Below are 27,128 nucleotides of genomic sequence, written 5' to 3'. Positions count from 1 at the left end.
AAAATTAAGATTTTAATACTATATGTGGAAATTAAGATTTTAAAACTATCTGTGGAAATTAATTTTTATTTTTTTAAATTATTTTTGTCTCTAAATTTTATTTTTTAATATTCAATACTTAGTTAATAAAAAGGTTAAAATTGAAATAAAGTAAAATTTTAATTACTAATTATGAGACGTTTTAAAAGTTATGGACTATTAAAAGTAAACTTTGAGGGATTATTTATAAGATTAATCCAATCGAGAAAGTTCTAGGGGTGGAAAATGATATTAGATTTTTATTTTTGTTCTTTTTGCTGAAAAACGAAGATATTAGATAACAATTTTTTTTTTTTAAAAAAAGGATGAATAATGTTTATTCTCCCTCAGCCAGTCAACCTCTTGTTCAACTAATTTCTTTGTTAAAACTGCTCTCATTATGTAATGCCTTTCGCGTCTAATCATCAGGAAAAAAAAAAAAAAAAAAAAAAAAAAAAAAAAAAAAAAAAAATTTTTTTTTTTTTTTTTTTTAAAAAAAAAAAAAAAAAAAATTTTTTTTTTTTTTTTTTTTAAAAAAAAAAAAAAAAAAAATTTTTTTTTTTTTTTTTTTTAAAAAAAAAAAAAAAAAAAATTTTTTTTTTTTTTTTTTTTAAAAAAAAAAAAAAAAAAAATTTTTTTTTTTTTTTTTTTTAAAAAAAAAAAAAAAAAAAATTTTTTTTTTTTTTTTTTTTAAAAAAAAAAAAAAAAAAAATTTTTTTTTTTTTTTTTTTTAAAAAAAAAAAAAAAAAAAATTTTTTTTTTTTTTTTTTTTAAAAAAAAAAAAAAAAAAAATTTTTTTTTTTTTTTTTTTTAAAAAAAAAAAAAAAAAAAATTTTTTTTTTTTTTTTTTTTTTTTAATAAAAAAACAGCTGCATTTTTTTACATGAATAATATATTCTAAAACATAAAAGACATTACCAACACCGATCCATACACTAGTTCATACTATAAGAAATACGATCACAGATAATCAGTTTCATCTATAAATTCAAATGAAACTCAAGGGAAAATAACGTGCGCCAAACTCCACAAACGGAAATTAGAAAATGTCGAGCACACAGTCAAACACAGCTATTTGACATATCCTCTACAGTCGATGAAAACAACCCAATCAACCGATATTAAGAAACTCATAGCACAAAGACAATAAAAAAATACAAAGAAACATATATTGCGGACGAAAAAACAATAACGTAAAACTAATCGGGGTAAGAACCACTGTTATTACAAACGGAAATGAAAAATGCACAAGCTAGATCACCAAAACAAAGAAGAGAGCAAGGCCTCTCAACACGGTAGAAAAGACGAGTAGTTAGTAAACATGAGAATGTGACAAACATTGTGTGCACTATAAGACGACTCGAGTTTTCTCACGTACCACAACCTCTATAGGATAGGGAGAGACAATGACCAGCACATCAAAAAACACACGACGATCCTATTCCTATTTTAAATTTGATCTGGCATCCGTCTTTCTCCGTGAATGGCATGCCACAATCCCCACCATAAACTCCGATGACAGCCTTTGACTATAAAAGCTCCTCTCTCTTGTTGTTTTGATAGGGCCGGCTGCGTCTCTCAAAAGGTTTAGTCAGAAAATATATATCAAAAAAAAAATACAGGGTGTAGAAATTGAGGAAAAAATTACATCAGTTAAGGTTGGTAAAAAAGAAAAAACAAGGAAATAGCTTGTGTTTTCTTTCTTCTTTATTTCTTTATTTCTTTCTTTTTTTAAGTTCTGACCAGAATTGTAATGCTCATTGTAGATCAAGGCTTTTGGCCAGAAAAAACATGACTACTAAATTTATGTCTGATTTGCCATTTCTAAATTCTAATTTTTTGGTTTCGCCCCCAAATTAATAAGGCATAAAACAAAAACTGATCACAGAGGAATTTTTGCTAACATTGGCAAAGTGGTTTTCTAATGTGTTGCAACCATTTATTATTTTCTGTAACTGTAAGCTCATATTTACTTGTGGCCATTTCAATATGCTTTATTTCAAAGGTTGTTCGAGGGGAAAAAAAAAAAAAAAAAGAAGCGGGGTTATTTTAGGTGTTATGTTTATTTTTATGGATTATGTACAATTTTTAGCCGTTAGATTAAATTGTAATTATATTGAATGAAACAACATAGGAAAATCAATGAAATGTAATGAAAAACATGACGACTAGCATTTTAGTTAGCTTAGTTCATTAAACATCCAAATTAAACAACGAAATAATCTTTTTTCGGTTCCTTTCCAAACAACCAAGCACCAACTAAACTTCATAAAAGGGCTCAGACATCCTTATTCCTTTCCAATATAATCATTTGATTCTAGTGCACAGTTAAGGTACGGTTTATTATATGTTTTTTTAATTATTTACCTCATTTTAAATAATTAAGTGTTATTGTGATATTTTATATTTTTTATTAATTAAATAATTATTATTTATTTTTAAATAAAGTGACGTAAATGATACTTTTATCAATTAGTATTTCTAGTTTTTTTTTTTTCCAAAAGAAACCGTATACTTTTCTCTTATTTTTTTAATGAATTAATTCATATTCATCCAACAAAGCTGTAGGTATAACATATATACATTCTTCTGACTAAAAAAAATCATGGCCATGTTTGAAATTGATCATGTTTTTGTTTTTTACGTTTTTTGAGAAAAAAAAATAAAAATGTTCTCAAAACGGCGTTTGGCGCAATAAAGATAAAAAACGAAAATGAAAACGATTTTTTAGTTTAGTGTAAAATGAAAAAGAAATGAAAAATGACTTTTAATCGTTTTTCATTTTCTTCTCTCTAGAGCAGAGAGAGAGAGAGAAAGAGAGACATTAATAGATTTTTTTACACTGAAAATAATCTCTTGATAAAACTATTAAACGCATTTTTTTACACTGAATCCAGTCTTCAATACGTACATTCCAAGTCATTTAAGCAGAAAATCTAATAATATTTTGATTGAATTATAACGGGTGTTGTTTGGAATTAATTTTTGTTTATTTTTTAAAATATTTTTGCACTTTTTTTGAGGCACAAAAATGAAAACGGTTTGCATACCGCGTTTATTTAGCAAATGTTTTGAAAACAAAAAACATGAGAATGATTTTTGTGAATGAATTAGAAAATTGTTGGAAGTTGTTTTCCTTTTTCTGTTTTCATTTCCTGGTACTTGTCAATAATGTTATAATATATTAATTAATAATTATAACCAAACACGATTTCATTTTTTTATTATACTCAAAATAATCTCTTAAAAAACTAATCAAACACAATTTCAGAATCAGTCCAGAATGATTATCAAAACAATTTCATTTTTACTTTTGTATCGAAAACAAAATCATTTTAAAAACGTTACCAAACGGCCCCAATATCTTTCCCATTCTCAAATAGGAAATGAGCTAAAGCCCGATCCAGTGAAACTAAGCAAGCTAGATATATTACCTTACTAAAAGCATCTCCAATGCAATGCTATAATTGGTGTGTCAATTGTAAATTTAACATTTGAGTGTAAAAAATACTCTCCAATGCAATCCAATTATTGTGTCAAATTTTTCATATGCTATACTTTGTAACAAATTTCTCACCAAGTATATGTTGGAAAATAATGGCATCGAGTGCGCAGCGGAATTTTTTTTTAAAAAAAAATTTAAATCAAAGTCAAAGCCAATCAAGAACATGTTCATGATGCTATATAACATAAATACTAAAGATCTAAATCATACCTTTTGAGATTTAGGAAACTGCACGTCTGACAGATCAAAGCGTTCCAAACAACAACTGGAAGAGCCTCAACCAACAGGTCTTCTTTGTTATTCTCATTTCCACGATCGGAGTGCGGGTGGGCACATGTCGTTCATTCTCCTCTTGGTATTCTTGATCTCCTTCCAATCACAAGAGAGCCATAGAAAAAATTGTTCTTGAGAATTAAATAATTTTTCTTCTCAGGAATCTTTTGTCAATAGCCTCTAAAAAGTCTCTCTAGTGATCTAATGAATAAAGTGACTTAATAGGCTATTTATAGTGTTTAGGAAGTCATACTTCCGTAATAATTAGGTTTCCCAAAGTTCTAATCGCATCTAGAGTCGATTTTGCCATGTTAGCATGCATTTTACGTTACAACCGGTCGACTGGTGACAGAGACGTTATAACTTACTGTCGACATGTCTTCACTAACCGGTCGACCGGTCTGCACTGACGAAATTTGTTTTCCTAGTTTTTCAACACGGGAAACTTGCACAGAGCCTCAATTTTGATTCAAGCAACCTAATAGAGAAGTTGTCTTATCAAAATAGTCATATGATAGTCTTCCCATATTAAAAACTCTTAAAACAATAATTCAACCAACTTATCTATAATTAATTCACGCGATAAATCACTCGTGAATTAATCAATCTCATATTAACTTTGAACCTCTTTTACGGAAATAACACAAGTTACCAATATGTAAGAAATACGCCGTATCGTTACAGGAAATTATGTGAGCTAGCAAAGGGACCCGATGGACATATATAAATCAAGCTCCTATAACCACAACACTACTTGTAAACCAACAAGTCTGTCTCATGATTATAAAGCTCTAGCGCTATTTCACTAAAAGCCTAGAGCTGCACTCTCGATTTATATAGCGTATTTACAAAGCTCTGATTAGCTCTAGTCTTGACCCAATATATTAGTATATCATCCCCATAGGATATCCATAATCGACTTGAGGTCAAGTTCTGTTTTACCTTCCCGATTACATTTATCTTATGTTCCATTATCAAACCATCGAAAAAACACTATTCATACCATTAGATAACACAGAGTGGTCTAATGGCCGAGCGCTCGTATTTTCCAATCCACTATAATGCATAAGAGGATATCATTGACTCTTTATAGGAGCTATGGATTCAACTATCTATGAATAACGAATCTACGCATACAATAGTCATACCCCCAATGTACCGATAAGTGTACCTTTATGTAATGTCAGGATGTCTCCCTTTAGTACATCAAAGGATACAAGGCAAGCATACGGGTTCATCATCCATCTCAGGATTAAGATGACAACATATAATTCGTCAAAAGTTAATTGTTTTATTCAAACAAAATTATTAATTAAAACAATTCAATTTTGGTCTGACTCAATATGGATTTCACTTTTAGAAACTATATCAATGTCTCTACCAATGGAGTCCCACCTCCGATGCCCAAGACAAGCCGTCTCCGTTAGGAAGTAGACAACATAACAATCTTAACATGAATAAAGCGCCAAACTTTATTCCCTCGATTGTGGATCATATGATTTAGACTATCATCTTTAGATTCTTGTCTTTCGCATGTTCTTCACATTACATGCATGACCTAAAGATTTTGAAATGACAGTCTCAGACTTTCAGCTTGCTTATCATACATTCAACTAATATGAACATAAACGGAACAATACATAGATATATGAAATAAATAAATCTTTATTAATAGTCAAAATGTCTCAAAGAACATTGTTACATTTATTCCTAAGGGCATAAACGCTAACAGTATAACATATGAAAATTTTGACATTTGATTGCTATTAGTTGAAATGTTTACCTTTATGTAATCATTGTAAAAGTTTACTTTTACAACTTTCAAAACTAAATAATAATGGAAAAAAATAAATTTAGTATTTCAAATAACATTATGCATTGGAGTAAAAATAAAAATAACATACCATATTACACTTTTTATCGGTAAATATATAATTGACATTAGTATTTGCATTGGAGATGGTCTAACTATTGTATTTTTTTGTGATTAGTGAAAAAATGTTTTTTTTGTTTTATATACTAAGTGCATTGTTAGATCTGATTTTACGTCGGGTGTCACAGATAGTGTTAGAACACTGTCTGGAACACTGGTTAATTAATTAAGTTCAGGATTAATTGTGTTCAATTGCTCGGATAGAATAAAATGCGGAAACAAAAAGTAAAGAAACACACAATATGATATCGCAGTTCGATGTACACACCTACATCTGCGGGGCCACGTTCAAACAGTAAACAAATCACTATGTTCCAAAGAATTACAAACACTGGATGAACTTATTCACTTAATGACTCCCTCCTAGATGATGACGCTGATGTGACGAATCTCTATAGTGATCTTGTTTAGCGAGCACCACTCATCTTCAATCTACTCGGCGAACTCTCTTCGTCTAGCAAAGTGCTTTCTCCCAAAAGCTACAAATCTTTCTCCCAAAAGACGACGAACACTTCAATACGCTCACACATTCACAGACAATCTCCTGAATATTTTTCTCTATTAAGTCCATACACTTAGTGAGTAGAAATGAGACCTTTAAATAGAACAACTAAAGCCTCTTGAGAATCTTCTCAAACTCCATGATTCACTCTCAACAATATCTTGCACTTTTATTTATTTGATGAAACTGTATAATATGTTCACATATTCTCCTTTCAAAGTAACTCTACAAGAAAATCTCTCCAAAAAATCTTTTATAATTTTTCTCAAAATAAAATATCCACGATTTTCTCTCAAATTAAAATCTTACGCTAAATTTATTCATGTTTGGATTCTGCAGCATGATTCAGATGACAGGTGCTTTAATTCAAAATTTAAAGTTACTCCAACTCACAACATGATTCTCCAAATCTGAATAAATAGCCTCTTGATCTTCGATGGCAGCAACTTTAAACTTCAAATTTCCGATGCCTTATCTTCCACTACAGCAAGCCATATTTGGATTTCTTTTGATCAAGTCAAATTTTCAGTGTGTTTGGAAGTAGTTTTGAAAATGTTTTTCACATTTTTTGAGAATAGAAAAATGAAAATACTATGAAGATTGAGTTTGGAATATAAACGTATAAAAATGAAAAATGAAAATGATTTTGTATTTAACCCAAAAAGTTAAACAAAAAAGCTCTCAATCGTTTTCATTTTTTCCTTTTCATTTTCTCAGATTTCTCCTTCTTCCTGTTCTCTTCTCTCTCTTGTCTGCCATCAACGCCGGCAACTGTCCGTCGGTGTCCGCCACCATGCGTCGGCCATTGCCGGACTTCTATTTTCCTTGTGAGCCACGCTGTTGTATGTCCGCCGTTGAGAGGAGCAAAACTCGACCAATCTCAGCCCCGATCGTCGCCGGAGAAGTCTGGGTTCGGTTGGTGTCTGCCACCACGCGTCGGCCATCGTCGGACTTCCGTTTTCCTGGCGAGCCACGCCGTTGTATTCCCACCGTGGAAAGGAGCAAAACCCGACCAATCTTAGCCCCGATCGTCGCCGGGAAAGTCTGGGTTCGCCGCCCCCAAGTTTTGGAGTTACTTTTGCCAAGAGCTCCAATTTGGTACTCGCCTCCCCCGATAACACTCCGGTCAACACCAGTGAATGCCGGTCAACGCCGATAGCTGACGTTGTCCTCGTCATCCTCATCCTCGATGGCTGATGCTCGAAGCATCGATGGCCACGAAAGCGTAGGAATATCAACCCCGGAAAAGAGACGATGCAACTAGTTGTATGTTGTAATCGAACATCTGATTTATCCACTGTTGAATGTCAATAGGATTTGAAGGTGGAGAAAGCATCTGTGATGCTTGAGGCATAGGAATATCAATCCTAGGAAAATGATGACGTAAAGCAGTGACCATCTGCATTTGGTCATTGAACATTTCATTCATCTATTTGTTGCACGTCAAGAGGACTTAATTGCTGCTGCGGAGGATAATAAGTTGGAGTTGATGAGCTAGAAGGGTCGACGCTTTTCTTGATCATCAGACCCAGTTCTTTCATGTGACACTAGCTCATCCTACACAAAATAGTCAATTATAACGAAATATATTCAAGAAAAAGGAAGATAGTAAAGAAAAGTAACTCCTAAAGAAGATGAAGAAATAAATTAATTCCATTTTAATTACTCAATATATTAATTAGAGATAATTAATTTAGGTACTGAAAATAGATTTTTAAAAGTATAAGCCAAACACAGTTTATTTTTTATATATTGAAAATAATCTCTCAATAAAATTACTAAATACATTTTTTAAAATAATTTATGTCTGAGATTAAAAACGTTTTTATTTTTATTTTCATACAAAAAAATAAAATCATTTTAAAATGGATTTCAAACGCGCCTTTTAAGTTCCAATCACATGTGCAGCTCAAGTTTAATCTTTGAATGAATATATATAAGCCATTCAAATTTGAAAGCTGCATTGTAATCGGATTTAACCTTTGAATTTAAAGACTATATATTAATCCGGACTTGCACTTGATTTGTACAACACGCCCACTTTGAGATAACTTCCACTACATCTTCTTTGATTCAAAATCTGGTTTATAAACTCCACGGAATCTGCATATAAAATCGATCCAAGGTCGCCAATCATACTGCACAAAATCCGAATGAATTTCAAATTCGAAATTGATCCACATAAGCTGTACCTAATGCGATTCTGCAACCCAATCTTCTAACACCTGTTTTTGAATTATTACGGACACGGACAGTTGCCAAAACATGCCAACCAACCTAACACGCATTTTAACACGAGTAGAAGCCCGAAGTCTAAATGAATGGACGTGACATTTAGAATAAATAATCCATTTTTAATGAAAGACTCAAGCAGGACAGGAAGAGAGAGCTCTTTTCCTTAATTAAAGTGGCTGAAGCCTGAAGTTTAACCAAAGCAAAGTAAAGACAGACCATTGGTCGCTCCTAAAAAAAGACGTCGTTTAATGCTTAATGCTTAATGCTTGTTTTTTGGTCTGGAATTATGTGGGCATTTCTCACTTTCCTTTCTGTCTCTAACTGCTTTTGGCTTTTGCTTCCACTCAAGGAACAAACAAACAAAATAATTATCCAAAAAAGCAAGAGAAATTAAAGGGGAAAAAAAAAAAATAAAAGAATAAAAAAGAAGCGCGAAAAAGCTCACACACGGAGTGGGCCCCACAGGGCAGGCCAGCTGGTTTCTGATTCGAGGGAGTGGAAGAACGAAAGAGAGGGAGGGAGGGAGGAATTCGCATGCCCTGTCATTTTCAGTAACGATCTTCCGTACAAACGCCACGTGTCGGCACCACGCTAGGATGATTAGTTAGGCGTCGCTTTCGAGGTCGGAACAGTGGCTACAGAGACATCAGGTCGGCGGTTGCGGCGCGTAGCTGTCGGTTCTCGCGGCTGCGTCCTCCGCAGGTTCTTGTCGGCTCCTCCGGCTGCCACTTCCGTCCCTTTTCAGTTTAGAGTTCGAACGATTTTTCCAAATATTACAAAATGCCGTGCACTGTCCAAATAATAAAATATTGAGAAGAAATGTATAGAAAATAATAAAAAACTTCACACTCCGATTTTTCCCACTAAAAACTCATGAGTCATCGTCCAACCATTACTTCTTCAGACACTGAAATCTCACTCTTTGACAGTTTGACCATTATATCCTTGACATTCACATTTTCCCTCCCTCCCTCCCACTATTCCCCCAAATCACATTTCATCCTCCATTAATACCCACAAAATCCAAGCTCCTAATAAAAAAAAAAACCTCTCCAGACTTCAGAATGGCTCCATTCCATCCCCTCTTCCTCGCCATCATCATCCTCTCCAACGTTGTCGTTTCGCACCAGCAAGACTACGCCGCCGTCATCCCCGCCCTCAACTCCGCCGAGCAGGAAGCCACGTACCGGGTCCTCGACTCCATCAACTCCGGCATCCCCTGGCGCTCCGTCTTCCCCGGCGACCTCTGCTCCTCCGCCCCACACGGCGTCGTTTGCAGCTACTTCTCCGAAGTAAACTCCTCCGACGACGAAACCGTCCACGTCACCGAGCTCAGCTTCGGCTACGTCTCCGACTACACCCCGAACCCGCCCTGCGCCGCGGACGCCGTCCTCAGCCCCCTCCTCTTCACGTCGTTCCCGTTCCTCCGTAAGCTCTTCTTCTACAATTGCTTCAACCACTCTCCCGTTTCCTTCCCGGACATCGCAGTGGGCCCCACCGACACGCTAGAAGAGCTTGTCTTCATCGACAACCCGTCGTTCGTCGGCTCCTTAAGCGGCGTCCTCCGTAATTTCACGAGCTTACGGAGGGTAGTTCTGACCGGGAACAGAGTGTACGGAAGAATCCCGGATATTGTCGGCGACTTGGTCAACTTAGAAGAGTTAACTCTCTCGAGAAACCAGCTAAGCGGTGAAATACCATTGAGTTTGGCGAGATTAAAGAACCTAAAAGTTCTTGATCTTAGCCATAATTTCTTATCGGGAAAAGTTCCTCCATCAATGGGCATTAATCAGTCGGAGCTTCTGAAGCTGGACTTGAGCTCCAATGGGCTCTCCGGCAGAATCCCGGAGAGTTTCGGAGCGTTTAAGAAGCTCCAGTTTTTGGACTTGAGCTTCAACAGTTTTGGGAGCTTCGGAGTTCCTATGTTCTTGTCGGACATGACCAAACTCAGAGAGGTCTACTTGAGCGGTAACTACCTCGGAGGTCAGATTCCAGACGTGTGGGAAAATCTCGGAAATGTCGTTCGAGTTGGGTTTTCAGACATGGGTTTGGAAGGCAATATTCCTGCTTCAATGGGAGCGTATTTGAAAAACTTAAGCTATTTGGGGCTCGACAATAACAAGCTTGAAGGAACAGTACCAAAAGAGTTTGGGCTTTTGAAGTTTGTGGGTGAAATCAATCTGGAAAACAACAGCTTGAGCGGTAGAGTTTCTTTTCCCGGTTCAAACTTAACTTCAAGAATTGGTCAAACTCTCAAATTGGAAGGAAACCCAGGACTTTGTGTTGATGATGAGGATGTTTTGTGGTCTGCCAAGAATAGTAGTAATGGGAGTTTTGGTCAATTGAAGTTGTGTAAGAAAGAAGGACAGAAACCCAACCCGGTCCCACTTGAGGGAAGCTTATCTACAGCTCAGGCTTTTCCTAATTCTGGGTTTGTGATTTTGGGGTTGTTGATTTTGCTTTTGTTTGCTTAATTTTCTAGGATTAGAGTTCGACATTTTTTTTTTTGTTTTGGTTGTGGATTAGGATGTTAAAAAAAGTGATTAGGTATAACCATTTGCTTTTGTTTGCTTAATTTTCTAGGATTAGAGTTCGACATTTTTTTTGTTTGTTTTGGTTGTGGATTAGGATGTTAAAAAAAGTGATTAGGTATAACCAAAAAAAAAAGAACAGGGTATACTGACTTGGAAAAGGACTCTTGGATGTTTCATGGACTATGTTAGGAGGCAAATGTATAATTAAGGCCTTTTTTTTCCAATGCAAAGAGCATACAAATTCTCATTGAAACTTTCGTCTTTATTGGCTCTTTTCATATTCTTCTGTAGTTTGTGAATTGGTATTAAGTTGATTATCAATCACCAACTTTCTGGAGCTTGCTCTACAATTTCCATATATTTTTCTGGGAAATCAATGCAACTCCACCAGTTTCATGTTAAAGGGAAGAGGAGAAAAAGTGGATATTTTCAAGAAAAGCTACTGTTTTACAATCTCAAACATGATTTTGTCCGTTATAAGCAAATCCCTTTTTTGTGTACAGGATGGTATACAAACATAGACTTTTTGACAGCTCAATTTGCATTGGAATTTACATACTAAGATGTTACCTGTAATTTGCATGAAACCCGCGGAACATCTACCAAAGTGATTAGACAACACATGTTAAATGGCATTGATTTCTTTCTTGTTTAAATTTCCATGTATGAGGTTCTGCCCCTTATCCAATTTGAGCTAAGAATAGCTTTTCCTTTTTTACATTTTCATCCCACATGTACTATCTACTAAAGGGAAAATCAGAGTAGTAAAATAATACAATGCTTCATAAAAAAAGAGAAAAATCTTTTGTTTCTTAACTAAAAGAAGAAGAGAAAAAAAAAAAAAACTAAAGCTACCAAATATAGCACACAAGTAATTTTACCATGAACTTCATCTAATCAATCCCTTGATTTCCTTGGCTTCATCCAATATTGGTGGTTTTTGACAATTAAGATCATTGCCCTTGGACTCGGCGGATTCTGGATTTGATCCAGGATCCGAGAATGGTGCCATTAATTGATCACCTGGATTTGATCCAGGATCCGAGAATGTTTCCATTAATTGATCAGCTGGTGAGGCTTGCGCTTTTGATCTTGATCTCGATGAGCCTCCGCCGTCTTTGGATTTCTTCCGTTGACTTTTCTTGGGAACGTCAGGCAAGTTTCGTGACGGCGATTCGACCCCAGAGTTCGAATCCATGGATCGACGACCCTGTCTTGGACTATCGGTCGGATCCCTGCTTGCATTCTTTGAAGAACGCCGCTGTCTTGTCTTTTCTACTTTTTCTCTAGTTGGAGACTCAATTCCACTATTAGCACCATCCGTTGATTGTAGGCGTCTTGATGCCTTAGGCAAGTCAGGCAAGTCCCTCACCGGAGAATTTGGGACCCGCCCACTTCTCCGACTAGTATCTAATCATCGCGCGTAAACGATAAAATTAAGCGGTGTAATCGTAAATAATAACATAATAATACTCATTAAAATATAAGGTTATGATTAAACCAAGCATCAACACTCATAAACCAATTAATCTCATGCAATTATACCAAATGCACATACTTGACTAAATGTAACCCCTTGATTTGAGGGAAAAGGAGAGAGAATGATATTAATTACCTCCAGAGACCCATCTGGCAGAATTAGGGCCATCTCTAGCTTCCCCATTGCTATTCAAAGGTGCCGATGCATATGCAGTTGGAGCTTTAAATTCGCTCATCTGCAGAGAATATGGCCTAGTGAAACTTGTCATTAAAGGATTTATTGAGCAAAAAACAAGACGAAAATTTCCATGCGTGCAAAGGTTCACAGAATTTCAGAATCATTGTTCAGTAATTTGACTCAAAATACAAAAATTGACAGCAATTAAGATTTACCCAGCTAGGAGAATTTACAGAGGGACCATCCCATCCTATGTGGGCCACATGCTTTACATCTGTGGGAAAACCAATCTGCATTTCTGGTTCTTTTTCATTATCTGCATGCCAAACAATTAATTATACGCCCTATATAATTTTTAGCCATCTTTGCAATTGCACAAGAAGTTGTGGGGTTCTAAGTTAAATAATGTACAAGTACGTACCAAATATTTGAGAGATGTATCTTAGGCCCTTTAACAAGCCTTTCATCTTATTGTTGTTGGACATTTCTACGAGATATACAAACTGTTATTTGGTACTATGAACAATAATTAGGCCATAGCCTTCTTGGAAGACGTGACGCAGAAAGTTTTGTCCCTGCCAAAACAAGAAGAAAATCACTTGATGGTCAGATTTGTGTTTTTTTTTTTTTTTTAGGATAGAATTTTAAGAGAAAAATTTGAATCGACTCAAGATTTACATACCCATAAAACGTTGAATTCAGAATGAAATTCTTCTGAATTCCCATGAACCCTAAAAAAAAAAAAAAAAATAGAAAAAGAAAAAGAACTTGCATAAACGAACGCAGGCTCAAGGTAAGGCCATTAAGGCAACTGTCTAAGGTCCTCCTTAAGTCAAGGCCCCTTATTGTTAGGATCATTAACTAATTTGATTTACACCTCAAAGTTCTTTTGTTAGAAACCCTTTTTAACTAATTACCTTTACGCCTCAAAATATTCAACATATTAATTGGTTTTATTTTCTAAAAAAAAACAAACAAATCCACTCGGTAAAACTAATAAAACAATAACTAGTATTAAAAGATTTTTTTTTTCTCAATAATAATTTTTAAAGTGATTTTTTTTTTCTAGCAATTGACTGTTTATTCTTTGAAATGTTTCTTGTGGCATATTTGATATTTCATTTCAAACATCTTGTCTTCTTCTTTCGGATAATTATTCAATTGAAAAAATAACAAAAGAAAAAAATGCTTAATTTATGTTATAACTACCAAACACTTATTTTTATTCTTATAACTGAAGATTTCTTTCTTGATAATCTCGCTTTCTCCCCCCCCCCAAAAAAAAAAAAAAAGTTCTTCCAAAGACTTCGAAAAAAGAGAGGGTGGTCTATCAATTTCTCTTTACTATTATATTTTCTTACTATATTAATGGATATCATTCTTAATAAGAATTCTTAATGTTTTAAGCTTTTTGTTACTTACTTTTTTAGCAATAAGGTGTATTATCAGATACGATAAAAACTTATAAAAAAAATAAAAGTCGAGAAAACTAATTGAATCACCTATAAAAGACATTTAAAACTTTTCAAAAATTAAAAATATAATTATAAAAATTAAAAATATAATATAGAATTATTAATATAATTATGATATTATTTTTTACAATATTAATATTATTATTACATTATATTATATTATTATATTATATTACGAATCTAAATTTTATATTAAAAAGATTATAAAATTTAAATTTTATTAGAGATATTATAAGTAATATAAAAATTTTATTAATTATACTATATTAATTCTCGTATAATTTAAAAATAAAAATTACTTTTAGACTGTTATGATTTTAACTGTAAATTTTTTAAAAATGTTTTAAAATTCACTTTTAAAAATATTTATTAAACACTAAAATTAATTTTTATTATACGCATAAAGCTGATTTTAAAAGTACAAAACAATAACAACCGGAGTCCACATGTGTTTGGGACTCACAAAAAGGAGAAAAACTTCTCTAGCTTTTGAGAACAGCAGCCAAATGGTACTCAAAAGCAAAACAAATTTGTCCTGAGCCTAACAAGGAAAATGTACGGACGTGTATCCTTTTTGTTCTTCTCTATATATAAAGGATAACCCTTTTTGTGTTTTGCTTGCTTTCATAGTAATGCGAGTTCCTAGGTAATCATCTCTTCACAGTCCTATATCAAATCAAGTCAGCTGATTTTCGGGAAATTAAATCTAGTTTTTTTTTTTTTTTTTTTTTAATGAAAATTACAAAAGCCATTACACATGAGGGGCTCAGGCTATATAAACTCCATTAATAGTAGCCGACACTTTCAACGTAAAAAGCAAGAAAGGGAAGCAATACAGAACAAGAAAAGTAAAGAACTTGTTATTTCCAATACTGCTTTGAATTTCAGCAATCCTAGAAAAGATTATGGTTCAGGAAAAAAAAAATAAATAAAAAGGACAAATTTATTGCCGACCAAGAAGCTCTCACAGTGTCCATTCCAATTTCCAATGTCCAACATTGGCCTGCAACTAGATTATGATTTCTTAGTTTGTTTGGAACTAGATTATTTAACATACTAACGTTTCTAGCTTCCAAAAAAGAAAGAAAAAAAAAGGTAAAACTTGGCATGTGTAATACTATTATCGAAGAAAACTCGACAATTTATGGTTTTCTGCAAGAAAACTCGCTTTATATATATTTATACACACGTGCGCACACACACAAATCAATGCTCAATTTATAAAGACCAAGCTTACGTTATCAAAAGTCTTTGCTCAGTTTTCATCAGTTAAAATCTTTAACTGGAAATTGAATACGAAAAGGACAAATTTTGCGGAAAACGCCACAAAAGATCCTCGCAAACAATGGTTCTGAGCCTGGAAGATGAAGGCTTTACAGAAGCACGCAGCTAAAAATGCTGCAAATGAATTGTTATCTGAATTATCTATACAAAACTGTTTTTTAAAGGATCAAAATTGTTCAACTTCTCGTTAAGAAAATTGAACGAGGAGATGAATGATTTAAAAAAAAAAAAAAATGCAAAACCCAACGCAGAGAAGTTGGGTACTGCCTGATCAGCAAATTGAAGCAGTCAAATATGACTTCACCATTATTTGATAGCCCAAGAAATCTACGTCTTCTGGGTCTGCATGCAAAAAGAAGTCAACAAAAAGGTCATTTAGATTAAGACTCCAGAGAACCACAGTATTCAATAAACATAATTGTCACGTCCTAACAAATTGAGTAAATGTTCAGAAAAAGGTCCGGGTTTATTTGCATTATCTTAACCCCATTCGTAAATATGAAGATGAACTAAAAATATGACGTCAGAGCAAAAAATAAAATAAAATTAAAAATATGACAAGGATAAAACGTAAACCTTGCTTAGGTACTTCTTGTGAATCTTTAATGCCTCGTTGCATGCCTTTTTAGCATCGAGATTTCCAGTTATTCCACCTAGGATCTGAGACGAAGTTAACATTTAAAAAAGTTAAATGAAGATGCAAACAAGCAACGGGCGAATTCTGACTACAGTGTTTGGTGGGGAGAGAAGGACCTGGACGACATCGTCGAGACCCTTTGCCTCCTTCAAGAGCTTCTTATTTTTGGTCTCGAGAACACTTGCAACAAGAAAAACTGCAAGTGCACTATGGCGATCTGAAGATCCCGTCTTTACAATTTTCCTTTCAAACTTGCCACACTGCTTTAGCACTTTGTCATCTACTTCAGATGCAGTACAGGTATCTGAACCGGCACCGGCAGTTGAGCCTTCATACAATGAGAAAATGTTTGGATTGTACTCCATGGCCCACATCAGCTGAAACCAATCTACATTACTGTCTTAAAATATGAATATGAATGAAAAGCAAAACCAGAGATCCAACTTAGTTAAATTACACAAAGATTCTTGGTTTTTGGCCTCCCAACAGAAAGTTAGTATCTATAGACAAAAAACTCATAAGGGTTAAATGAGAATTGGTATACTAGTTCGTTCTTACCTCCCATAGATACAATGCATCAACAAAGGAAAACTCTCTCCGGAAAAGTACCATCAGCATGCGAAACGCAAACAAATACTCCCCACCATCCAGATCCTCTGTCAAGTTTAAGCACCACGTCTTGTCATTCTATTCATTTAACATACTTGTAAATATTTCTCTTATAGCAAGAACCCGTGGAGATAGCACTAGAGGATAAACATTACTAGAAGAATGGAAATTATAGTTCTCATTCATATTCCTAAGCATGTACACCGGCCTCCTTATATAGATAAGTCAAGGAACAACAAATAAAAGGAAACAAGATAAATAAAGAAACAAATCAAAAAAGAGGGAAACTGCCTAATCACCTATCCCAAAACTTTAGGAAAATCATTCAAAGTCAACTAATAACATTCCCCCATAATTATTCCATACTCGGCTACACTCCCCCTCAAGCTGGGTAGTACACATTGTACATACCTAGCTTGTCTATCAATTTTTCAAACAAGGGTTTAGCCAATCCCTTGGTCAGAATATCAACCACTTGTCCATCAGTAGGAACATATGTCATGCAAATAGTTCATTCTTCTATCTTTTCTTTAATGAAATGCCGGTCGACTTCCACATGCTTGGTCTTGTCATGATGAACAGGATTATGTGAGATATTTATGGTTGCTTTATTGTCATAGTAGACACGTAGAGGTAGCATAACTCCAACCTTCAGCTCATCTAACAACATTTTCAGCCACTAACCCTCACAAATCCCATGTGCTACTGATCTCAATTCCGCCTCTGCACTACTTCTAGCAACAACTACTTGTTTCTTACTCCTCCAAGTTACAAGATTACCCCACACAAGAGTACAATACCCCGAGGTAGACCTTATGTCCTCAACATCGCCAGCCCAATCTGCGTCAGTATAGACCTCTATGTTTCTATCTTCTCCTTTCTTGAAGAATAACCTCGTCCTGGTGTTCCTTTTAAATACCTCAGAATCCTATAGACAGCTTCTAAATGTTCTTCATCAGGAGAATGCATGTATTGACTAACTTTACTCACCGCAAAGGCTATATCAGGTCTAGTATGAGACAAGTAGATAAGTCTCCCAACTAGACATTAAAAGGGGCCCTTGTCTACAGGACTATTATCCCTTACAACTTCTCTTTTTTTATTTGGTTCTATAGGAGTCTCTACTGGCTTGCAACCCAACATCCTGGTTTCTTTCAAGAGATCCAGTACATATTTTCTCTGTGAGACTGAAATGCTACTTCTGTTTCTAGCAATCTCCATTCCAAGAAAATACCTGAGGCTTCCAAGGTCTTTAATCTCGAACTCTTCTGCCAGCTTCCTCTTAAGTCTTTGTTCTTCTTCATGACAATTTCCAGTCAAAATAATGTCATCAACATACACAATGAGTATTGTAATCTTAACATCCTTATGTTGATAGAATAATGTGTGATCACCTGCAGCCTGCTTGTATCCCTGCTCTTTGATCACCTTAGTAAATCAGTCAAACCAAGCTCGTGGTGATTGCTTTAGGCCATATAGTGATTTCTTCAGCCTGCACACTTCATCACACCTTCTTTCTTTGTTGAACACGGGCGGTAGCTCCATATAAACTTCTTCCTCCATGTCACCATTAAGAAATGCGTTTTTCACATCAAGTTGTTGCAATGGCCAATCCAAATTTGCTGCTAGAGACAACAGAACTCGAACAATATTAATTTTGGCTACAAGTGCAAAGGTCTTCTGATAATCTATTCCATACGTCTATGTGTAGCCCTTAGCCACCAACCGAGCTTTATATCTCTCAATTGAACCATATGCCTTATACTTGACTGTGAAGACCCACTTGCACCCAACTGGAATCTTATCTCTGGGTTTTTTCACAATGTCCCACGTGCCATTCTTCTTTAGAGCTCCCATTTCTTCCAAGACAGCTTGTTTCCATTCTGTTTTTCCATTGCCTCCTGGATATTTCTCAATATTTCCACACTTGCCATATTAGACACAAGGCTTTCATTGGCCCTGACAAATGATCATACCCTACATCATTTGGTTATAGGGTGTTTGGTACAGGATCTGGTACCCTTTCTCAGAGCAAAAGGAATGCCTAAATCCTCCATCTCCCCTTCAAGGCCAGACTCTGGGTCAGATTCTTGGTGGTGAGTAACCTTCTGGCTTTCTCCAACTTTTTGATTCTTCCTGCATGAATAGGTTAGATCAAATGGTCGCAAACCACCCTCCTTAATTTTTTTATGTTCTTGCATTATAGACTTTGGTGCTCTAAGGTTTTGAACTTGTGTGGGATTGTCAGGCTGTGAAGGATTATCTACCTGTTCTGTGATGGTGTGTGGTTGATCATAGCCAGGTGGTTCGAGTACGGGTAGGTTTGACTGAACATTATCCGGAATTTTAGTGGAATTTTCTACGGTAGTGGTCGGGAAATTTTCAGGCTCTATAATAGGTGGATCTGTCTGATTTAAGCCATGAATATTTTCAAACTTTTTACCATGATTCTCTACTTCAGGGGATGTTTCATTAAGACTAGAATCCCTAAGTTCACGGTTTGTAATTTCTGGAGGAGGAGCAAAATCCCAAAAAAATTCCCAAGACTTGAGGTCCAAAGATTTGGAGTTTGGAACTACAGGATATTTTGACTTCTCCCAAAAATTATCTTCCTATATTTTCTCCCCCTGAAGGAAATTTTTGGTAAATGCATGTTGATCTTCAAAGAAGGTGACATCCCTAGACACAAAGTACTTCCTCTTTTCTATGGAGTAGCTCCTATAGCCCTTTTTAGTTGAAGAATACCCCAAAAAAATACATTTATGAGCTCTAGGGTCTAATTTCCCTCGATTAGGATCAAGGTTATGGACAAAGGCAACACAACCAAACACTTTCAACTCTAGAGAAGATGGAACACGAGCCTCTAGGTAGGATTTGTACAGGCATTCTATCGGTGTTTGAAATTTGAGAACTCGAAGGGTACCCTATTTACCAAGTATGTTGCAGTTAGAACTGCGTCACCCCAAAAATGTTTAGGAAGATTTGCTGTAAACAGTAATGACCGGGCAACTTTTAAAAGATGACGATTTTTTCTCTTGTCCACTCCATTTTGTTGTGGTGTATCAATACATGAGCTTTGATGGATAATTTCATTATTTCTCACAAATTCCCCTAACATGGCATTGAAAAATTCGGTGCCATTATCAATTCTCAAGAATTTAATATTCTCATCAAATTGTGTTTTAATCATTGCATGAAATTCTTTGAAAACATTCCCGGCTTCGGATTTTTCTTTTAGGAGATAAACCCAACAGACACGTGTGTGGTAATCGGTGAAGGTTATGAACCATTTTTTGTTGGTAAGACTTGAAATACGAGAAGGTCCCCAAATATCACTATGAATAAGAATGAATGGTTTTGATGCCCGGTATGGTAAAGGAAAGAGATGAACACGAGTGTGCTTTGCTAATTAACAACTTCACATTGAAATTTTTCGTTATTCTTGAACAAAGATGGAAACAAAAACTTCAAATAAGGGAAACTAGGATATCCTAATCTATAATGCAATAACATAACTTTTTGAGTTCTAGAGATAGAATTGCTTGTAACCATCTGAGCTTTCCCATTAACGCCAGAATCATCCTTAAAGTAGTATAGGCCATCCAGCTCTTCAGCACTGCCAATCCTCTTTCCCAATAATCGGTCCGGAAAGATACAAACAGACAGCAGAAAAATTACTTCACAGTCTAAGTCTTTGGTTATCTTACTTATGGACAAAAAATTAAAACTTAGATTTGGCACATGGAGAACCTCTTTTAATGTGACACTAGGTCCAATTCTTATAGTCCCAGTATCGGCCACCACAGAGGAGGTCCCATCGGCAATCTGCACTTTGCAGTTTCCAGCGTTGAGAATATATGTGGTGTAAAGTTTACCACAACCAGTCATGTGGTCCGTTGCTCCTGAGTCAATAATCCATGGTTCTTCTTTTTCTGCCAAGCCACAAAAAACAGTTAATGCTTTACCTCTTTGAGCCATGAGAAATGATGAGTGGGAAGATGATTGTGTCATCATCTGCCTTAATTGTTCCAGTTGTTCCTTGGAGAAAACCGGTGCTGTAGTGGTTAATTCTTCATCAGTTTTCTCGGCTGCTGCCTGAAATCCCTTTCCTTCACGTCCACGGTTCCGAGGTGTCCAGTTGGTCGGTTTGCCATGTAGTTTCCAGCAAGTCTCCTTGGTATGATAAGGTTTCTTGCAATGTTCGCACCATTTCTTGTTATTTTTTCCTTCCCCCGGATTCTCCTGTCCATGTTCACGAACAACAAGTGCAGAGTTCTCTAAATTCTGCATATTTCCTCCAAGCATGACCTTCTTTCTTGTTTCTTCTCTATGCACCTCAGCGAAAATTTCTTCAATTTGGGGCAGAGGTCTCATTCCTAGCAATCGGCCACGGACTTCATCCAAGTCTTTATTAAGTCCCGCAAGGAAATCATATATCCAGTCCTGATCTATCATCCTTCTATACAAGACTGCATCTTCGTGGTCTTTCCAAGATGGAAATGAGAAGAGATCCAATTCTTGCCAAAGTCTTGTCAACTCATGATAATACTGTGTACTCCCCTCGTTTCAGATTTCTCACCTTGTTTCGCAATTCGAACATCTGTGAGGCATTCTCTAAATCGAAATAGGCCAAGTTTACAGCATCCCAGATTTTTTTTGTCGTGGGAAACAGTGCGTAGGTATCTGCAATGTTGTCTTCCATCGAGTGAATCAACCAAGCCATCACCATGGAGTTTTGAGCTTCCCAATTCGCATAAGAAGGGTCTTCAATTTTGGGCTGTGGAATTGAACCATCCAAGTAGCCCAATCTTCCTCTTCCCTGTAAAACCATCAACACTGAACGAGACCACTTAAGAAAATTCTTTCCATTTAATTTGTGGGTGGTAATTTGTAGAGAGATATGGTTAGAACTTTCGGGGTTCATGGAAGTGGGTTGAGAAATAGCAGTGGGAGCAATTGTGGAGGTAGCCCGAGAGGTGTTGGAACTTTCCTCAGGGACATTGCCTCCGCTTGCTCTAGTCAAAGCCCTCCTATACGCTGCCATCTACAACTCGGAGTTTAAGAATGTCCAGACTAAACTGGCTCTGATACCATATAGCAAGAACCCGAGGAGATAGCACTAGAGGATAAACACTGCTAGAAGAATGAAAATTATAGTTCTCTCATTCATATTCCTAGGCATGTACACCGGCCTCCTTATATAGATAAGCCAGGGAACAACAAATAAAAGGAAACAAGATAAATAAGGAAACAAATCAAAAAAGAGGGAAACTGCCTAATCACCTATCCCAAAACTTTAGTGAAATCATTCAAAGTCAACTAATAACTTTCCCCCACAATTATTCCATACTCGGCTACATCTCTATATTGGGATGTCATGGAATTCTAAAGAACCTTTATTCCAAAGTAGTTGTGAAAGTAATTTATAGTTGATAAAAAAAAATTGGCAGGGATGCGATTATCAGTCATCATGGACACTTATTTCGGCCTCGTTCTTTTCATTGATTCGAGTTAAAAAGTGAATTTATGTGAGAAAATACTGTAGCACAAAAAGTTGAATTTGAATTTTTGTGAGAAAAAATATTGTAGCAAAAACTTGAGTTCTAATTCGAACTAATGAAATGAACGAGGCCTTCATAACTTAAGCTTGCCCTCCAATCATGATAAGTTTAGAGAAATCATAACAAAAAATAGGAGCAAGAACAAGTACCAAGGTGATGATGAAGCTTAGGATTTATAGCTTTGATTATTTGGGAGAGCGTACACAGCTGAGCTTGCACACCTATGGAACTTGAGCTGCTCCTAAAATTTTCTCTCTGTTATCAAAACAAAGCAGGAGTCTTAATTTTACCATAAACAAACATAAATAAAAGCTCCAATCATGCAAGAAATGAGAGTACTCGTATCTATAGCTCTGTTCAGTATTAATGACCGCGAGGACGTATTCTCTTCTCTTCATGATGCAAAGAAGGGTCAAAGTATATATAGACTTATGGAGTTACTTGGCTGTTATCCCACCTTTTTATTTTGAATGATCATTAAAGCTACTGGACTGGAATTTGTTAGGTACTGGGTAATGTAATAGAGTTGGTAATTAGTTTAATGGACTAGATGGTCATTTTAGCAATTTGTTAGAAGGTAGTTATTAGTATAAAAAGGGGTTAGCAGCGAGTGGAAGGATTATGTCTGATTTGTGAGAGTTTTGAGAATTCTTTAGGGTTTGGGAAACCAAGATTTGGGATAGTTGCATCCTCTCGAATGCTGCTATATTTGTGTTTCTTCAGTTTATTTTGATTCAATAAAGCTGCATGTCTTAAGAAATTGCTGGTTCCTATCAGAATTGTTGGCTATAGCTCATGACAAATTCATGGCAAGGAATACTATGCAAACTTAAAATTGAGAACTGGAGCAAGATAGTATATAGATAAAAGAAATACCAGCCTTCGCATTGCACGTTCAAAACACCAAAATGCATCAGCTTCATCGTCAAGAAGAATAACCATCGGTGAGCATATGTCATTCATTCCTGTTCAAAAGGAACCAAATCATAGTCGTCTTCTCAGAACAGTCACCAGTTTTAGAGGATAATTCATGAAAACTCACCTTGGACATAACCAATATCATTGTCCAACCAAGCATAAACAGAAAGAACATCCCAAAGTTTGGCCTGATTAGCTTCGCTCTCATAAAAAACAAGTACTCGATCTGTTCGCACAACATCTAGACCTACAGTGCCAAATTCCATCACTTCAGTCATACACGTGCTAAAAGAAAAAAATAAACAAAAACAAAAAATAAAAAATAAACAAAGAGAGAAAGAAAAGAAATGGAGTTACTGAACACATAAATACCAATTTGATGTAAGGAAAGCTTCCACTGAATCACTTTTTTGTCTGAATTAAGAGAAGATGTAGACATAACACCGTCATCTCTCGTACTGTCACTTGTTGATTCTTCCATCGGTTGGCCATCATTGGTGATGATAGGTGTCGTAACAAACTTTCCACTACCAATAATTGGGACCATTTTTTGACATTTATTTTTCCATGTGCGATACTGGTCCCTAAAGTGGTAAATGTGATTATTAGGAAGAAAAAGAGGAGAGGTGGCAATATGATGTCATTGGAAACAACACTTCAAGATTGTTCTGTTTTCATAGATACAAACAAAATATTAAGAAAAGGCGAAAGTTCAGAACCCAAATGCACGGGAATTATACAAAGAAAGACTACCAAGATGCAAGAAAAGCAAGCATTTTAGATTAAAAAGCATCTAAAAAGTTCCTAAAGCAAAGGCTGCCATTCCAAATCCACCTCTTCCAGCATTGAGGCATTGATGTACATTTCACAAGCAACTCTCTCCAACTCCAGCATAGAATCAGGCACGACATAAATTACAGTTTATTCCTTATCATAAACTGTACCTGATCCCAAATCCAATTATTACCCAAAAAAAAAATCTAAAACTTGGAGCTAAAATAGCCTCAGAGCGATTCTTATAATAGGTAAAATTATTCAGAACTATATAAGCTATGAGCTAAGAGGGAGAAAATAGACTCCTAAGGAATCAAACTCCAATCCAATGAATACCTTACCTCCGGCGTTGCCTGAGAATATTTCGTTCTTCGAAGGTGCTATTTGGATCATAACAACCTAACAAGAATTCCCAGACCACCCCTTTAATGGAAGGATGAACACCCTGGCACAAAAATTAAAAAACAAAAAACAAAAAATCAAGTTAAAACTCAACAGCCTACAACTATGGTTTATGGTCCCAGTTGTATAGCCAAAGAAACACACGTAAAAACACCACAAGTTTTCTTTACCCCTCGTTGAACTCTTCTAAGCACACTTGCTATATCCAGACGACCATCCTGAGAGAAGGCAGCTTTCCATCTTCTGGCGCTGAGGGTTTTCCCTGCCTGTCAAAGAAAGTACATACATATTTTCAAAGCATACATATTTCAGTTAAAAACTCTTCACAGTTCACACTATTAAAAGCAAAAAAGGAAAAGAAAATTCCAATTTCTTTGGTATCAAAATACTCTACTTTTCAGTATCTAAGTACTGAAGATATCCATAATGGTAAAACCAGCACTTACAGGTAATAACGAGTATGGATTCTATTATGTTGATACAAATAAAGCCCAATAAGAAAAAAGAAAAGTCATTAAAAGAAGTGAAGAAACTAATATGCCTACCCTGAGCTTAAAACGGGTTTTGGGGACATCTTTTTGGCATTCTGGTCTAATTGGATAAAAAGTCTCCAATTCAGCTGTGGAAGCTTTCTTCATGAAAAGCGCTGCCATTTCTGACAACCAAAGCAATCTCTTTCCGTTTCCTCTTTGACTGTGTCATCAAAGAACAACATTCATCACCAGCCTCTTCAAACGCATAACTCTATGAAAATTTGTAGTTTGACCACCCAAAGAAAAAGTTTTTTTTTACCCCCCAAAAAAAAAAAAAAAAAAAAAAAAAAAAAAAAAAAAAGAAAACCTCGAGACGATCAAATACCCATCATCATCACTGCGTACAATTTCAAAAAATCCTAAGATTTCACGTTGTAAAATCGTTTCTGTATTCTTGACATTTCCAAACCATAATCTCTCTATACAACAAATTCAATCTGTTTTTTTTTTAATTAGTTTCTCGAGTTAAAGATTCAATCCTTTGGGTTTAACTTTTGTAACAAAGGAAGAAGACCCAATACTTTCTGCATATTATTAACGAAGTAATGAAACATTAACATGCCATTACAGAAGATCGCGAAACAGGAGAAAACAAAAATTTAAAAAAAAAAATCCTGTCTTTTGTACCTTTGAACAGAGCATTCAAGAAAAGGTTGCAAATTCTATAATCCCCATGTGGGTTTTTAGTCGAGAGATGATAAAAATCAGAGAGCAAGTAAGATGGAAGCGATGAAGATTGAAGACGCAAAGAATAATATTGAAGATTTCTCCCAAAAAAAAAAAAAAAGGACTTTGGCTTTGGTTTTTTCTGAAGAGGAAACGATCGTAAGAATTATTTTAGCGGTTATTTGATTTGACAATCCATCGCTGAGATGTCTTTTGTCTTGTCCTCTTTCGATGGGCTTTGCTTATTCGTTACTTTTTTGGAAAAAAAAAAAAAAAAACCCTCTTTTTATCGGTTTTTAGCACCTACACCCCTAACTTTTTTGTGGTTTAGGACTTTTGAATCTGAACATTTGTTTCGGGAAGATTTAGTAGATATTTAGTTGATAGATTTAAAATTATAATTTAAAATTATAATTTAATTTATGTATATTTTTTATGAGATAAAATATTATAATGAGTCATGAATTATGATCTGAATCATAATATAAATTCACCAATTAAACACACTGATATTATTTTAAAATGAATCGTAATTGGAGTTCATTTCAAAATAATAGCAATGAACTCCAATTACGAAGGTTAAATTTTGGACAGAATCACAATATATTTTTTTGGTGTATCCTCCTAAATTCTCATAGTTTAACACTTTAGTCACTAAAAATGTACACACATATGTGCAAATATGTTATGATATGCAAGTATGTACATACAAATAAATGTACATTATAATTTAGCTCTTGAACTGGTCATAAAAGTTCCTATGATTTAATTTCTATCAAGACAAATGGGTTGTTCTTTTCACAAGTATGTGAGAGAAAAATATTATAATAAAAAAGTTAATTTTAAATTTTTATGAAATAAATATTGGAGAAATTTGAGTGTAGAGGGTGAAAAGAATACAGAAATAAGATAGGGTTTGAGACGTATAGGAATACTTTTCATTAAAATTTTATTTGCCCTCACTTCTCAAAGTTTGCTAATGAGTTTTAATGACAAATTACCCCCAAGATACAACAAACCCGTGAACACAATATCTAGCAATAATATTGAGTTCCAGAACATGAATAAAGTCTGTAAATTTTCTGGATAATTAATAAAGACAGAGGTGTCATTTGATGAATGAATGCATTTTCTTTAAACATTACAACCATTCACATAAAGATATTTTTTCAATGTAAAGGTATCTTTACATGGATTAATACACCTATTACAATAGTTATATCTATTGCTAATTGGTGTTCAGATATGTATGAAAACATACATCAATGGATGTAATGGTTTGAAATGTTTTAGATCACATAAACTTATGAAAACATTATTTTCTGCATAATTTCCGCAGCAGCAGATGTTTTCTCGCTGCAGCCGCAAACAAACCCAAGACATGCAAACATTTCGGCTGCAGCCAAAATATTTCGACTGTAGCCCAAAATATTTCGGCTGCAGCCGGTTTGGCCGAATCAAAGCAGTTTTTCTGCTACAACTTTTGAAGTCCCTTTAACATGAGTTTTCATGTTTTAATACTCAAACAACTTGTGATCTTGATCAAGACATATTACAATCTCTCTAACAATCCCCAACTAGATTGTTATATTTCTTCAGAATTAACAATGAT

At 35.0% G+C, this 27,128-nt stretch overlaps 3 protein-coding genes across 3 annotated transcripts; 1 reads left to right on the top strand and 2 right to left on the bottom strand.

Moving 5' to 3' along the window:
* The first annotated feature begins 9,418 nt into the window (after window positions 1-9,418).
* Window positions 9,419-10,999, top strand: LOC21389377 (protein TOO MANY MOUTHS). Its single transcript, XM_010094767.2, has one exon. It carries the CDS (start codon window positions 9,531-9,533, stop codon window positions 10,938-10,940), a length of 1,410 nt encoding a protein of 469 aa, XP_010093069.1. The 5' UTR covers window positions 9,419-9,530; the 3' UTR covers window positions 10,941-10,999.
* An 890-nt stretch (window positions 11,000-11,889) lies between these two features.
* Window positions 11,890-13,145, bottom strand: LOC112090938 (CRIB domain-containing protein RIC7). Its single transcript, XM_024163395.1, has 4 exons — window positions 13,079-13,145; window positions 12,873-12,973; window positions 12,616-12,715; window positions 11,890-12,410 (listed from the first exon to the last, which is right to left on the bottom strand). The coding sequence occupies exons 1-4, from the start codon at window positions 13,140-13,142 to the stop codon at window positions 11,890-11,892; spliced, it is 786 nt and encodes a 261-aa protein (XP_024019163.1). The 5' UTR covers window positions 13,143-13,145.
* Window positions 13,146-15,372: 2,227 nt separating this feature from the next.
* LOC21389376 (TBC1 domain family member 15) lies at window positions 15,373-25,573 on the bottom strand. The gene is made up of 12 exons (XM_024163403.1): window positions 25,478-25,573; window positions 24,863-25,010; window positions 24,488-24,583; window positions 24,257-24,360; window positions 23,514-23,725; window positions 23,266-23,388; window positions 23,100-23,188; window positions 22,373-22,478; window positions 16,612-16,709; window positions 16,170-16,430; window positions 15,993-16,076; window positions 15,373-15,758 (listed from the first exon to the last, which is right to left on the bottom strand). Exons 2-12 carry the CDS (start codon window positions 24,968-24,970, stop codon window positions 15,744-15,746), a joined length of 1,296 nt encoding a protein of 431 aa, XP_024019171.1. The 5' UTR covers window positions 24,971-25,010; window positions 25,478-25,573; the 3' UTR covers window positions 15,373-15,743.
* Between the last annotated feature and the right edge of the window lie 1,555 nt (window positions 25,574-27,128).

Source organism: Morus notabilis, unplaced genomic scaffold (assembly GCF_000414095.1).
Source record: "Morus notabilis unplaced genomic scaffold, ASM41409v2 Scaffold267, whole genome shotgun sequence".
Lineage (NCBI taxonomy): Eukaryota > Viridiplantae > Streptophyta > Magnoliopsida > Rosales > Moraceae > Morus > Morus notabilis.
The sequence above is the reverse complement of the archived record's forward strand: the minus strand, read 5'-3'. Positions and strand labels throughout refer to the sequence as shown.